Below are 13293 nucleotides of genomic sequence, written 5' to 3' on the forward strand. Positions count from 1 at the left end.
ACATATGAAGGTAAGAGATATCTTCAAGAATAAAGAAAACACAGACAGGTAATTTAGGTAATTATAATGATCATTATTTATAAGTTTGAAATACACATATAACAAAACCAATAATCACCTAATGGCATTTTTAATGTATATAAAATATATTGATACCTACAATATAATGTTAGAAGAACAATGAGCTTTTATTCTTATAAAGTCCTTATACTTTTTTGGAAGATATAAAACAGTAACTCCAAGTAGATTATTAAATGTACATCACATATAACTCCCTAGTACAGCCACTAAAATATGAAAAGATACTCACAAAGCTAATACACAAATAAAAATGGAATATTAAAATAAATTCAAATAATCTAAAAGAAGGATAGGGAACAAAAATATGGAAGAAACAAATATGAAACATAATTTTTGACAAAAGTCCAAACTTGCCAGGCTCTGGCAATCCTAGCTGTAATCCTAGCCTGTAATCCTAGCTACTCAGGAGGCTGAGATCTAAGGATCATGGTTCAAAGCCAGCCTGGGCAGGAAAGTCCGTGAGACTCTTATCTTCCAATAAAACTACCTGAAAATCTGAAATAGTGCTGTGGCTCAAATAGTACAGCACTAGCCTTGAGCCTTGAGCTGAAGGACAGTGCCCAGACCCAGAGTTCAAGCCCCATGATCAACAAAAAAAAGTCCAAACCTATCAGTAATTATATTAAATATAAATGATTTAGTCACTGAATTAAAGTGAGAGATTGTGAAAATAAAGGAAACTAAATTTGTATCTTTCTGAAATCCACTGTAAATGTAAAAGAAAATGCTGAAAGAACACGCATTATTAAATAGTAATCAAGGCTAAACTGGGAAACATGAAAATAACTAAAATTATGAAAAAAAAACTTTGCTTATGTAGTCTAATCCTTGATAACAACTCCAAAACTTTTCTGTATGCCTCTAGCTTAAAATTCCTACCTCGAGCTTAGCATCTTCCTTCAATTCCATACTGAACATCCCTTTTGACATCTCAAGGTTATAGTAAGAAGCAGAACAAAATTATGAAGTCTGTAGCTGAAAATGTTAGACGCTAGTAAGCTTTTCTGTGGTGATAAAATCCAATTACTTTCTATCAAGATAATGGTGATTAAAATAATAAATGACTTTTGGGGGCTACTCACTAAGTACAAGGTGAAGTCCAAAGCACTTCTCACCAGTTCTCCCAACATCTCTGTCATGCAACAGTATTATTCTATCTATTTTACTAATGGAGACCCTGAGATCCAAGCCTCATGGTTAGCAATGGACAGGAGTAAAATCAGAATCTAAACTTACCTGACTTTTATACCACACAATATTAGTTAATCAAGTATCCATTCATTAAAACTCCTTTGCCCCTTGATTCATTAAAGGTATAGGTTGCTGGGGGCTAATGACTGATTCCTATAATCCTAGTTACTCAAAAGGCTGCAATCTGAGGGATGAGGTTTGAAGCCAACTGGGGAGACAATTCCAAAAGACTCTTTACTTAACTAGCAAAAAGCCTCAAGTGGAGCTGTGACCCAAGTGGCAGAGTACCAACCTGAGCAAAAAAAAGGAAGCCAGGTGCCAGTGGCTCACACTTGCAATTCTAGCTACTCAGGAGCCTGAGATCTGAGGATCTCTGTTCAAAGCCAGCTCAGGCAGGAAATTCCCAGTGAGACTCTTATCTCCAATTAACCCTGAAAAAACTGGAAGTGGCAGCTGTGGCTTAAGTGGTAGAGCTCTCACCTTGAGCTGAAGAGCTGAGGGACAGTGCCCAGGCCCAGAGTTCAAGCCGTGCGACTGATAGAAAAAAAAAAAAAACCTAAAGGTCAGCACCCAAGCCCTGAGTTCAAGTCCCAATACTGGTATAAAAAAATAAAAAATATAAGAAAGTATGAATAACCATATTACCATTTTCAATGAAAAGAGTGTAAGTAGACTTTTGCTTAAAACTTCTTTGAAAAGTTTTCTCTTGTTTAGTGATACAGGTGGACCCATTGCACCAATTAGATGTACAAGATGTTATGTAGAAAATGAACTTTACAACTTTGGGTGGGGGGGGTGGGATGGGAAGGGATGAGAAGGGGAAACAAAGGAAGACGCAACAATGCTTGATAAGAAATGTACTCATTATCTTGCCCATGTAATTGTAACCCCTCTGTACATTATTTTCACAATTTAAAAAAATGTAAGTATTTAAATGAGAAAAATATTTTTTAAAAAGGAAGCCTTTCAAGGTATGCATATAAATACATGGAACTATGTATGTATCAGACATTACTGGGTCATCCTATAATTCTGAGTTTGTCTTAGACCTGGAGGGCTACTTTATGACAATGAGGGAATTGCAGAAAATTCAAATAAAATTTTGAGTAACTAAAATAGTGAACATAATGGATAACTTCTAGATTTCTTGGAATGTAAGAAAAATATCTTAAAATATCATGTTAGTCAAGTTTCTTGTTATTTAGACTTGATAGTGTTCCTAATTGGATATAGTCCCAATGCCCAGGGCTCTTATTCACCAGGCAATATTGCCTCTCAATAGAAAATAAAAGGCTAAGATCTATCATCTACCTCCCTCAGAGTTCATTGTGTGTGTGGAGTGTGTGTGTGTGTGTGTGTGTGTGTGTGTGTGTGTGTGTGTGTGTGTATTTTTTTTTTTTTTTTGGTCAGTCATGGGGCTTGAACTCTGGGTCTGGGCACTGTCCCTCAGCTCTTTAGCTCAAGGTCAGTGCTCTACCACTGGAGCTACAGCACCACTGCTGGATTTCTGGTGGTTTATTGGAGATACACAGCTTTCCTGCCTGGGCTGGCTTTGAACCATGATCCTCAGATCTCAGCCTCCTGAGTAGCTAAGATTACAGGCGTAAGCCACTGACACCTTGCTGGAAAAATGAAATTTATCATACAATCATATTGCTGTTTGAGAAATAATGATTCTGAACTATGGAAAAAGAATTGCACAAATCTTGTGGAGTTGTTGAACTGAACAGCATTCTCCTCAGAGTATATATTAAATCACACAGGTATCTTTCCATATTATAGAGCTGCCTACCTTGAGAACCACTACTAAAGTGAACCACCTCTCAAAATGACTTGCTGATCCAGGGGCTTGAAGTCAAGGCCTGAACGCTGTCCCTGAGCTTTTTTGCTCACAGCTAGGCCACTACCACTTTGAGCCACACTTATACTTCCAGATTTGGTGTGGTTAATCGGAAATAAGAGTCTCTCTGACATTCCTGCCCTAGGATTAGCTTCCAACTACGAACCTCAACTCACAGCCTTTTGAGTAGCTAGAATAACAAGTGTGAGCCACCAGCATACAGCTATGCATTTTTTCTCTTAGAAATCACTATGAGCCATTATAACCAAACCAAAAGAAAAAGACATATTGCAATTATGGTAACCCTCTGAATCTCTTTGACATATCTACTGTTTGAGAAAAAAAGTTTAAATGTTTATTCTACTCCTTTATGTCACAATATATTCATTTTTTAAAACTCCCCAAACACATATTTCAAATGTAGAAAATATTTTTTAGTCTTAAGTGGGCCCAAATTTCATCATGAATTGAAATTTTTAAGACATAAAATGAGTGCTGAAACTGAATTTTAATCATATAGATGAATCACAACATGCATCTTGAGCTAGGCATGTATTATGGATAAGTCTAGTTTTCTACAGAGAATAATCACATGTTCTAATTACCATTTTGGTTATACGCATAATTAATAATATTCTGTCTTAATGGGACACAGTGAATCTTCAGACAGTTGCAAGCTTTAACTATGCATATTGCCAAATCCAACTGTCAGCTGCACTGCCAAACACAAAGGAATCTTGACGTGGTGTTTTAGCATTGTTAACAATATGCATATCTTTATACATGATACGATGGAAACATTAATTGCTTTTCTTCCCTCAAAATTTTCTCCATACTAATTTTATGTTGCTTGCTTGATCATTAACCCCCAAATGATACACATTAGTGAATGATCTCATAAACAAAACTGTAAATGTGAAAAAAAATGTGGCTCAAGAGTTAAAGAAGAGAAAAACATTGTTATATAAGGACTTACTGATTGTAAACTTTCATTTTCACGTAAACAGGCTGTGTGAAGCTCTGATTTCAAGGTTGCAATGTGATTTCGATGAGATGTCATTTCCATCTCTAAGGTAGCAATTCTAGTGCTTGCAAGCTGGTAGACATCCATGAAACTTTTAATCATAGCCTTAAGAAATAAAAATAATGTCACATACAATTCAAATAAAGCTGTCCCCAAAGGAGAACCTCCATAATTTGAAAGCAAAATCATTAAAATTTTAGAATAAAAAAATTTCTTGAAATATAATCATTCTAAACCTCACATTTATATAGGAAACAATAACTGCTTTCAGAAAGTTTTGGGAAAAAATAATTGAGACTTCTTTCCAGTTATTCAAATATTATTTGCTCTTTTGTTCTTAAAATTTAGAATTTAGGTTATAAAAATGGCACACTCATTTTCTGTAGTAAAGTTACATTCAAGTTATAATTTGACCTAAATTTCTATCTTAAGAGAGACACGTATAAAAATATATAAGCAAGATAACCTCAAAACAAGCTGCATTTGCAAAAATTTTCAATCCATCTTAAAGACAAATGCTCTGAAACAAAAGGACTAAAATAATCCTATGCTGTTTAAAGAGTAAATGATATGATTACTTTATTGAAAGAAAAGCATAATTGTATTCATTCACATAACTCCAAAATATGCTTACATTGTTACACAAAATGTAAGAAAATAAATAAAAGAAGCAAGTGCTAGTAACTTATTATTCCCCTCAAAAGTATAGTATTTGGGAGATTGATGAACTTCTGTATCATACTTTAACTGTTTTTTACAGACATCTTCAAAAGCAATCTGCACTGAATTTTAATCCCAAGGCATATTATTATGCAGTTTTAAAGGTCTTTAAAAATACCTCAAGTATATAAAAATAAATTCAAATATCTCAAAGATTCTTTTAAAAATAATGTATTATTTATACAAAAATGTTCCCACTGTCACCACAACTTTATAATATAGTAGGGTCTGAATATTTGCACATTGCATTCAATATGGAAGGCTTAAATTGGGAAAGCATTGAAAAACTAGATAACTAAGCAATTCTGAATGCATGTGAAAATGATTCAGTGAAAAAAAGTAAGAAATAGTGTATACAATATCTAAGAAACAGATTAGTTTCTTGTAGTTAATAGAAAACTCAAAACTTTTTACCTAATTAATTCTTTGTCCTTAAAAAAAAAAAAATCCAGCTCAGCACCATCTCTTTCAAAACACTATTTACAGCAGAAAAAGTTCAATTAAGTTCTATTCTGGTTCTCTGTGGGTACCTCACACTTGTTTTTACTATTGCACTTATTGCTTTAACAGTAATTCATTAGTTTATATGTTTAAGAGACTAAGGACTTCCATGAGGTTGGATACTATGTCTACAGATTTTTATTTCTTCAGGGATGATAGTAGCCCATAGTGACTACTTGCTCAAATGAATAACTAAATCATTGTTTTGAATGAAAGAATGAATGAATGAAAAATTAGAAAAGAAGGGATGGGAAGGGGAAACAAAGGAGGAGGCTACAATGCTTGATAAGAAATGTACTCATTATCTTGCCCATGTAATTGTAACCCCTCTGTACAGTATTTTCACAACAAAAAGAAAAAGAAAAAGAAAAAGAAAAATTAGAAAAGATGAACATTGAAAGCCATCTGGGTTGGTATAAAATACCTTACAGAAAAGGATAAAGATATTTTGGAAAATATAATTTCAATAGTCATCTGATGAATTAATTATATTTTGTTCAAGCTGAAAGAAAAGCAGAAGCACAGCTATAGGCACAAAACGATGGACTATAACAGCATGAACTCCATTGTCCAAGACTAAACATGGTACAACATCCCAAATATGCTAACCTACCTTACCAAGAGTTATTTTAATGTGTATTTATAGCAAATGTTAGTTAAAAAAATTTCAGCTGGGCACTGGTGGCTCACGCCTGTAATCGTAGCTACTCAGGAAGCTGAGATCTGAGGATCACATTTCAAAGCTAGTACAGCAGGAAAGTCTGTGAGACTCTTATCTCCATTAAACCACTTAGAAAACCAGAAGTAGAGCACTAGCCTTGAGCTGAAGAGCTAAGGAATAGACCCCAGGCCAAGAGTTCAACCCCCATGACCAACCAAAAAAAAATCAATGTTTTGATTGTAAAAGTTAAAAATTATTAGGGCTACAGTAAATGGTGCTGGCAAAATTGGTTAATCACCTGTAGAAAACTAAAGCTAGACCCTTACATATCACCCTGCACCAGAATCAACTCCAAATGGATCAAAGACCTCAAAGTCAAATCAGACACCCTGAAAGCATTATAGGAAGGAATAGGAGAAACCCTTGGTCTCCTTGGCACAGGCTGAAATTTTCTCAATAAAGACCCAGAAACATAACAAATCAAAGAAAGCTTGGACAAATGGGATTGCAAGAAGCTGCAGAGCTTCTGCATGGAAAAGGACATAGCTAGCAAGATCAATAATCCCACAGATTGGGAGAAGATCTTCACTAGCCATACAACCGACAAGAGTCTCATATCTAAAAATACTTACAACTCAAAAAATCAAATCCCCCAACAACAAATACTCAAAGAAACAACTGCCCGATAAATAAGTGGGCTAAAGACTTAAAGAGAAACTTCTCTGAAGAGGAAATAAGAATGGCCAATAGACACATGAAGAAATGCTCCAGTTCTCTAGCCATAAAAAAAATGCAAATCAAAACATTGAGATTCCACCTCACCCCAGTTAGAATGGCTATAATCAAGACCTCTAATAACAACAGATGCTGTATTTTTGGTGGGACTGTAAACTTCTTCAACCACTTTGGAAAGCAGTATAGAACAACAATTGAAACTCAGTAAATGTAAATCCTAAGAATGGCTCCAGGCTGGGCTCTGTGAGTGTTTCAGGAACTAGCCCCTCAGGGAAAAGCTACTGGTTGTTGATAGCTTTCAACACTACCTACAACCTAGCCTCATCACAGCAACTCCAAGTTAGAGGCAACAGCCATCTCCCTCTTTTGAGATACTCAAAGCAGATCTCTCTCCCACTGAATTAGCCTGGGAGGAGGCTCACAAAAGTCCTGTGTAAAGCAGAGCTACCTTCTGCCTGCTCAAACAAACTGACATAAGAAACCAATCAAGCCACAGGAAAACAAAACACCACAAGCAAATCAGAGACTCTGCCAAGAGACTGGTGACAGACACAGGGGAGATAAAAGATCCCTCCCCCCCCCCAAAAAAAATCAAAGAACTCTTTTTTTAACCTATTTTTTAAAAAAATATTTTTAAATTGTTTTCTTTTTTTTCTTTCATAATTTTTATTTTAGGTGTGCTTGTGGTATTTAAAAAAAAAAAACTCTTGGAAGTGGCGCTGTAGTTCAAGTGGTAGAGTGCTCGCCTTGAGCTGAAGAGCTGAGGGACAGCGCCCAGGCCCAGAGTTCAAGCCCCATGACAGACAAAAAAAAAACAAAAAAACAAAAAAAACAAAAAAAAAACTCTTTTAACCTTTTGGTCCTTTTTTTTTTCTGTGACTTAATTGCTGTTCTGCTCATCCCCAAATATATACCCATCGTCAATTTTTAGACCTTATCTTTCATTGTGTGCATACTTAATTCAGAAATTGATTACTCAATTTACAACCTCTTAGGCTTAACTCCTTTAATAGTAGTATTATTTCTTTATACTTATATAATTTTTAAGTATTCCATTTTTAAGTTTTTAATTTTTCCATTTTTCCTTTATATCTCTCTCCTCCTCTCATTCTATCCTTTTTTCTATCAGTATTATTTCTTTATAGTTACATAATTTTTAAGTGTTTCATTTTTTAAATTTAAATTTTTATTTGTTCATTTTTTTCCTTGTTTCTTTATCTCTCTCCTTTCATTCTGTTCTGTTTCCTCTCTGAAATTAGAACCTGGTTAAATTCCCTCTTTCCTTTTAGCTCTCCACATTCCTCTAATCCTATTTTTCCCCACAATTCTCCCTAAACCGATTAATTTCTGGTCTACTAAATCCCTCTTTGACTTTCTTAGCCCATTAATCCATAGCTGTAGGATGTTGAATTAGATCGTATCTGTTAAGCTAGATTACATCTGTTAAGTTAGATTGTATCTACAGCCATTTTCACTGCATCAATCAATCTGTGCAACTACAGGACTCTGGTTAATGCTTGCCTTAAAATAGTGTTCTAGCATAAAATTGGTGTTACTTTCATACCAAATGGACAGAACAAGCTGGAGAAACACAAAAAAAATGGCAAGTCCAGGTATCTCAACTCCCACTCATGATAATCAGGTGACAGAACAGTTAATGAATAATCCAGAGGAGAGATCCAAAGAGCTCTACAAAACTAATAGTAAACTTGGTGAATGAAAAGATTGAAAGCCTGAAAAGGACTCAGTGCCAGCATGATAAGAAGATAAGAATAAGAATGAGATAATATAAGAATAAGATAAGATAATACAAGAATAAGAATAAGATAAGATACAATGATAAGAAGAGGCCAACCAAAGATTAATACAGGAACTTTGCATGCATGATGAGGCTAAACAAAAATTAATACAGGAATCTCATGAGCATGAGGAAGCTAATCAAAGATTAATACAGGAATTGCATGAGCAGGGTGAGAATAGACAAAGATCAATAAAGGCATCCATAAGAAGACAGCTGAAGATATCCCAGGAGGCCATGAAGGAAATGCTGAATGGAGCCCACCAGAAGGAAAGGGAGTCCAAGGAAACCATAACCAATTAACTAAGGGATTTGAGAATAAACACTCAACACCAAATTAAGGAAGTAAAGAAGCCCATACAAGATCTAAAACAAAACTCCAACAAAGAATTTGAAGTCATCAGAGCTGACCAATTAGAAGGAAAGGAAATAAAAACAAAGTAGAAAATCTTGACAGTAGGTTAAACCATGGAGAAGATCAAATCTCTGGGCTTGAAGACAGCCTAGATATTAATGAGAAAGAACATACAACTATCCAAGACAAATCCAAGAAATATAATAGATCTATCCAACATTTAGAAGACACCATCAGAAGACTTAAACTGAAGGTAATGGGTGCAGAGGAGGACCTAGAAACAGAGGTTAATAGTCTAGGAAATTTACTTAACAGAATCCTAGCAGATAAGTTCCCAAACATGCAAAAAGATAGGCCTATTCGGATGCAAGAATCATTTAGAATCCCAAGTAGACCAGACAGAACAAGATATCCCACCTTCACATTATAATCCATACAGGATCAATTCAGACCAAGGAAAGAATCCTTAAAGCTGTCAAGGAGAAAAGATCAGTCGACTATAAAGGGAAACCAATTAGTATAACATCAAATTTCTCAGCAGAGAAAATTAAATCAAGAAGAGCCTGGAATGATATATGCCACCCCCTAAAGACAAACAACTATCAACCAAGAATACTGTACCCAGCTAAATTATCCTTCATAACGGAAGGTCAAATAAAAAACTTCCATAGCAAAGAAAAACTGAAACAATATATCTCCACTAAATCAGTCCTACAAAAGATACTTAAAGATATCCTACACATAGAAGACCAACAAAACCACAATAAAGGCCAAGAAATGGCACCCAAACTGAGAATCAAGAACCACAGGAAGAACCCAGTTGTCACAACCCACAACAAGGTGAATAACATGGCAGGAACTACCAAACACATCTCAGTCCTAACTCTCAATATTAATGGACTTACCACTCTCTCCACTTCTCTTCAATTTAGTATTAGAATACCTAGCTAGAGCAATAAGACAAGATGCAAACATACAGATCCAAATAGGGAAAAATGAAGTAAAACTCTCCCTCTTTGCAGATGACATGATCTTGTATTTAAAGAATCCTACAGTCTCCACTCCCAAACTACTCGAGCTGATTAAAAACTTTGGCAAAGCAGCAGGGTATAAAATTAACCCTCAAAATTCAGTAGCCTTTCTGTGTGCCAACAATGAGAAAAGTCTAGCTGAAATCAGGAAAGCGACTCCATTCGTAATAGCCCCACAATAATTAAAATACCTAAGAATTAACTTAACCAAAGAAGTGAAGGACCTCTATGATGAAAACTTTAAACACCTGAAAAAGGAAATCAAAACAGAACTTAGAAAATGGAAAAATCTCCCATGCTCCTGGATTAGAAGGATCAACATCATGAAAATGGCAATACTTCCAAAGGCTATCTACAAATTCAATGCAATATCTATCAATATTCCAGCTTCATTTTTCAAAGAAATAGAAGAAGCAATCCAAAAATTTATATGGAACAATAAAAGACCCCCGAATAGCAAAAATGACATTTAATAGAAACAGCAGTGCTGGAGGAATATCAGTACCAAATTTCAAATTCTACTTACTACAAAGCCATAGTAATCAAAACAACTTGGTACTGGCACAAGAACAGACCTCAGGATCATTGGAATAAAACTGAAAACCCAGAAATGAACCCACAGACCTATAGCCACCTAATCTATGATAAGGGAGCTAAAAAAAAAAAAAAAGAATGGAAGAAAGACAGCCTCGTCTGGTGCTGGCAAAATTGATTAATCACCTGTAGAAAACTAAAGCTAGATCCTTATATCTCACCCTGCACCAGAATCAACTGCAAATGGATCAAAGACCTTGGAGTCAAAGCAGACACTCTGAAAACATTACAGGATGGAATAGGAGAAACCCTAGGACTCCTTGGCACAGCCAGAAATTTTCCTAATAGAGACTCAGAAACAACAAATCAAAGAAAGCTTGGACAAATGGGATTGCATGAAGCTGCAGACCTTCTGCATGGAAAAGGACATAGATAGTAAGATCAATAGGAAGCCCACGGATTGGGAGAAGATCTTCACTAGCCATACAACCAACAAGGGTCTCATATCTAAAAATATTTACAACTCAAAAAATCAAATCCCCCAATAACAAATACTCAAAGAAACAACTGTCCAATAAATAAGTGGGCTAAAGACTTGAAGAGAAACTTTTCTGAAGAGGAAATAAGAATGGCCAATAGACACATGAAGAAATGCTCAACTTCTCTATCCATAAAAGAAATGCAAATCAAAACAACATTGAGATTACACCTCACCCCAGTTAGAATGGCTATAATCAGGAACTCTAATAACAACAGATGCTGGAGGGATATGGACAGAAGGGAACCCTACTGCATCGTTGGTGGGACTGTAAACTTGTTCAACCATTTTGGAAAGCAGTATGGAGGTTCCTCAAAAGACTCCACATAGAGCTTCCCTATGACCCAGCAATCCCACTTTTGGGCATTTACCCAAATGATCACAAACAAGACCATACTAAACCTACTAGCACAACTATGTTTATTGCAGCATTCTACCATAGCTAAGATATGGAACCAACCCAGATGCCCCTCAGTAGATGAATGGATCAAGAAAATTTGGTATATATACACAATGGAATTCTATGCCTCCATCAGAAAGAATGACATTGCCCCATTTGTTAGGAAATGGAAAGACTTGGAACAAATTCTATTAAGTGAAGTAAGCCAGGCCCAAAGAAACATAGGTCCCATGGTTTCCCTTATTTTCAATAACTAGTATATGTCTGAGTCAAGCAGAAAAGGTCAGATAAGTTGATGTTAGGGAAATTAACCCTAAGATATGTATTCAAATGTTTTTTTTCTTTTATACAATTGTTTCTAACACATTTATAAGATTATTTCTTTGTTGCTTTGTATGTCCCTCCCCCAAGGTATAACCCCTGTTTTCACTGTATTTGATGTTGGTATAATTTGTGGAGGGGAAGGGGAAAAACAAATCGTCTAAATAGGGATACAGGTGGACCCATTGCAACAATGAGATGTACAAGTTGTTATGTTGAAAACAAACTTTACAACTTTGGTGGGAGGGGGGAGGGTTAGGTGGGAGGATGAGGGGGGAGGATAGGAAGGGATGGGAAAGGGAAACAAAGGAGGAGGCTACAATGCTTGATAAGAAATGTACTCATTATCTTGCCCATGTAATTGTAACCCCTCTGTACAGTATTTTCACAATAAAAAAATTAAATTAAATTAAAAAAAAGAATTCTATACATCCATCAAAAAGAATGACATAGCCCCATTTGTTAGGAAATGGAAAGACTTGGAACAAATTATATTAAGTGAAGTAAGCCAGGCCCAAAGAAACATAGGTCCCATGATTTCCCTTATTTGCAATAACTAGTACATGTCTAGGACAAGCAGAAAAGGTCAAAAGCTATGTACATAAGACCATATAAGATTATGTTAAGTGAAGTGAACTCCAAGATAGGGGCACAAATATTTTTTTTTCTTTCTTGTTATTGTTTCTATCACATTTATAATGTACCATATGATTTTTTTGTTTCTTTGTATGTTCCTCCCCCACAATATAACCCGTTTTCACTGTATTTGATGTCGGTGCCCTGCATCTAGTATATACACTTCTCTAATTTGGGGAGGGGAAGGGTAAAAATAAAATGCTTAAATAGGGATACTGGTTAACCCATTATAACAATGAGATGTATGTACAAGACACTATGTTGAAAAAAAAGTTTACAACTTTGGCAAGGAGGGGGGTTGGGTGGGCAGGGAGATGGGAGGGAAGGGATGATAGGGGAAAAACAAAGGAGAAGGCAACAATGCTCAATAGGAAATGTACTCATTACCTTGCTCATGTAACTGTAACCCCTCTGTACAGTATTTTTACAATAAAAATGTGCAAATAAAATAAAATAAATATTAACAAAAAATCTTAGTCCATCTATAGTTAATGATGTGTGTGTGTGTGTGTGTGTGTGTGTGTGTGCCTGAAAACCTGCACAAATGTCCATTGAACTAAAAAGGAAGTACTCTTATAGTAGTACCAGATACATACACTCTTGGATCATCATATCATTGCAAGTCTCAATAGAATTGCTCTATACTTTAAGGTTAAAAATAATTCAACATTTCAAAAGTTGTGCTATTTCATAAGATTGGAGAAATAGTTATTGAATTTCCATGTACATCAAAATAAAAATAAACAAATAATTAATTTTTCAAATCTCTATTTTTTAGAAAATATTTAAGGAAATAGTTAAGGGATTAGAATATAGTTCAGTAGTAGTGGGCTTCCCTAGCATACTGGGTTCAAACCCCAGCACCAAAAGAGATAAATAAAATAGCTGGGCACCAGTGATTTAGCCTGCATCCTAGTTATTCAGAAG

The 13293-nt window shown here is 35.4% G+C and overlaps 1 protein-coding gene across 1 annotated transcript in view; it reads right to left on the reverse strand.

Annotated features, from left to right (window-relative positions):
- Ccdc171 (coiled-coil domain containing 171) overlaps nucleotides 1-13293 on the reverse strand; it is a 313064-nt gene that overhangs the window by 40673 nt on the left and 259098 nt on the right. The window contains exon 25 of the mRNA XM_042692902.1: nucleotides 4089-4241. Within this exon, the coding sequence (XP_042548836.1) occupies nucleotides 4089-4241 (153 nt within the window). The remainder of the gene's footprint in view (nucleotides 1-4088; nucleotides 4242-13293) is intronic.

The sequence above is a fragment of the Dipodomys spectabilis genome, unplaced genomic scaffold (assembly GCF_019054845.1).
Source record: "Dipodomys spectabilis isolate Male_0828 unplaced genomic scaffold, ASM1905484v1 ptg000158l, whole genome shotgun sequence".
Lineage (NCBI taxonomy): Eukaryota > Metazoa > Chordata > Mammalia > Rodentia > Heteromyidae > Dipodomys > Dipodomys spectabilis.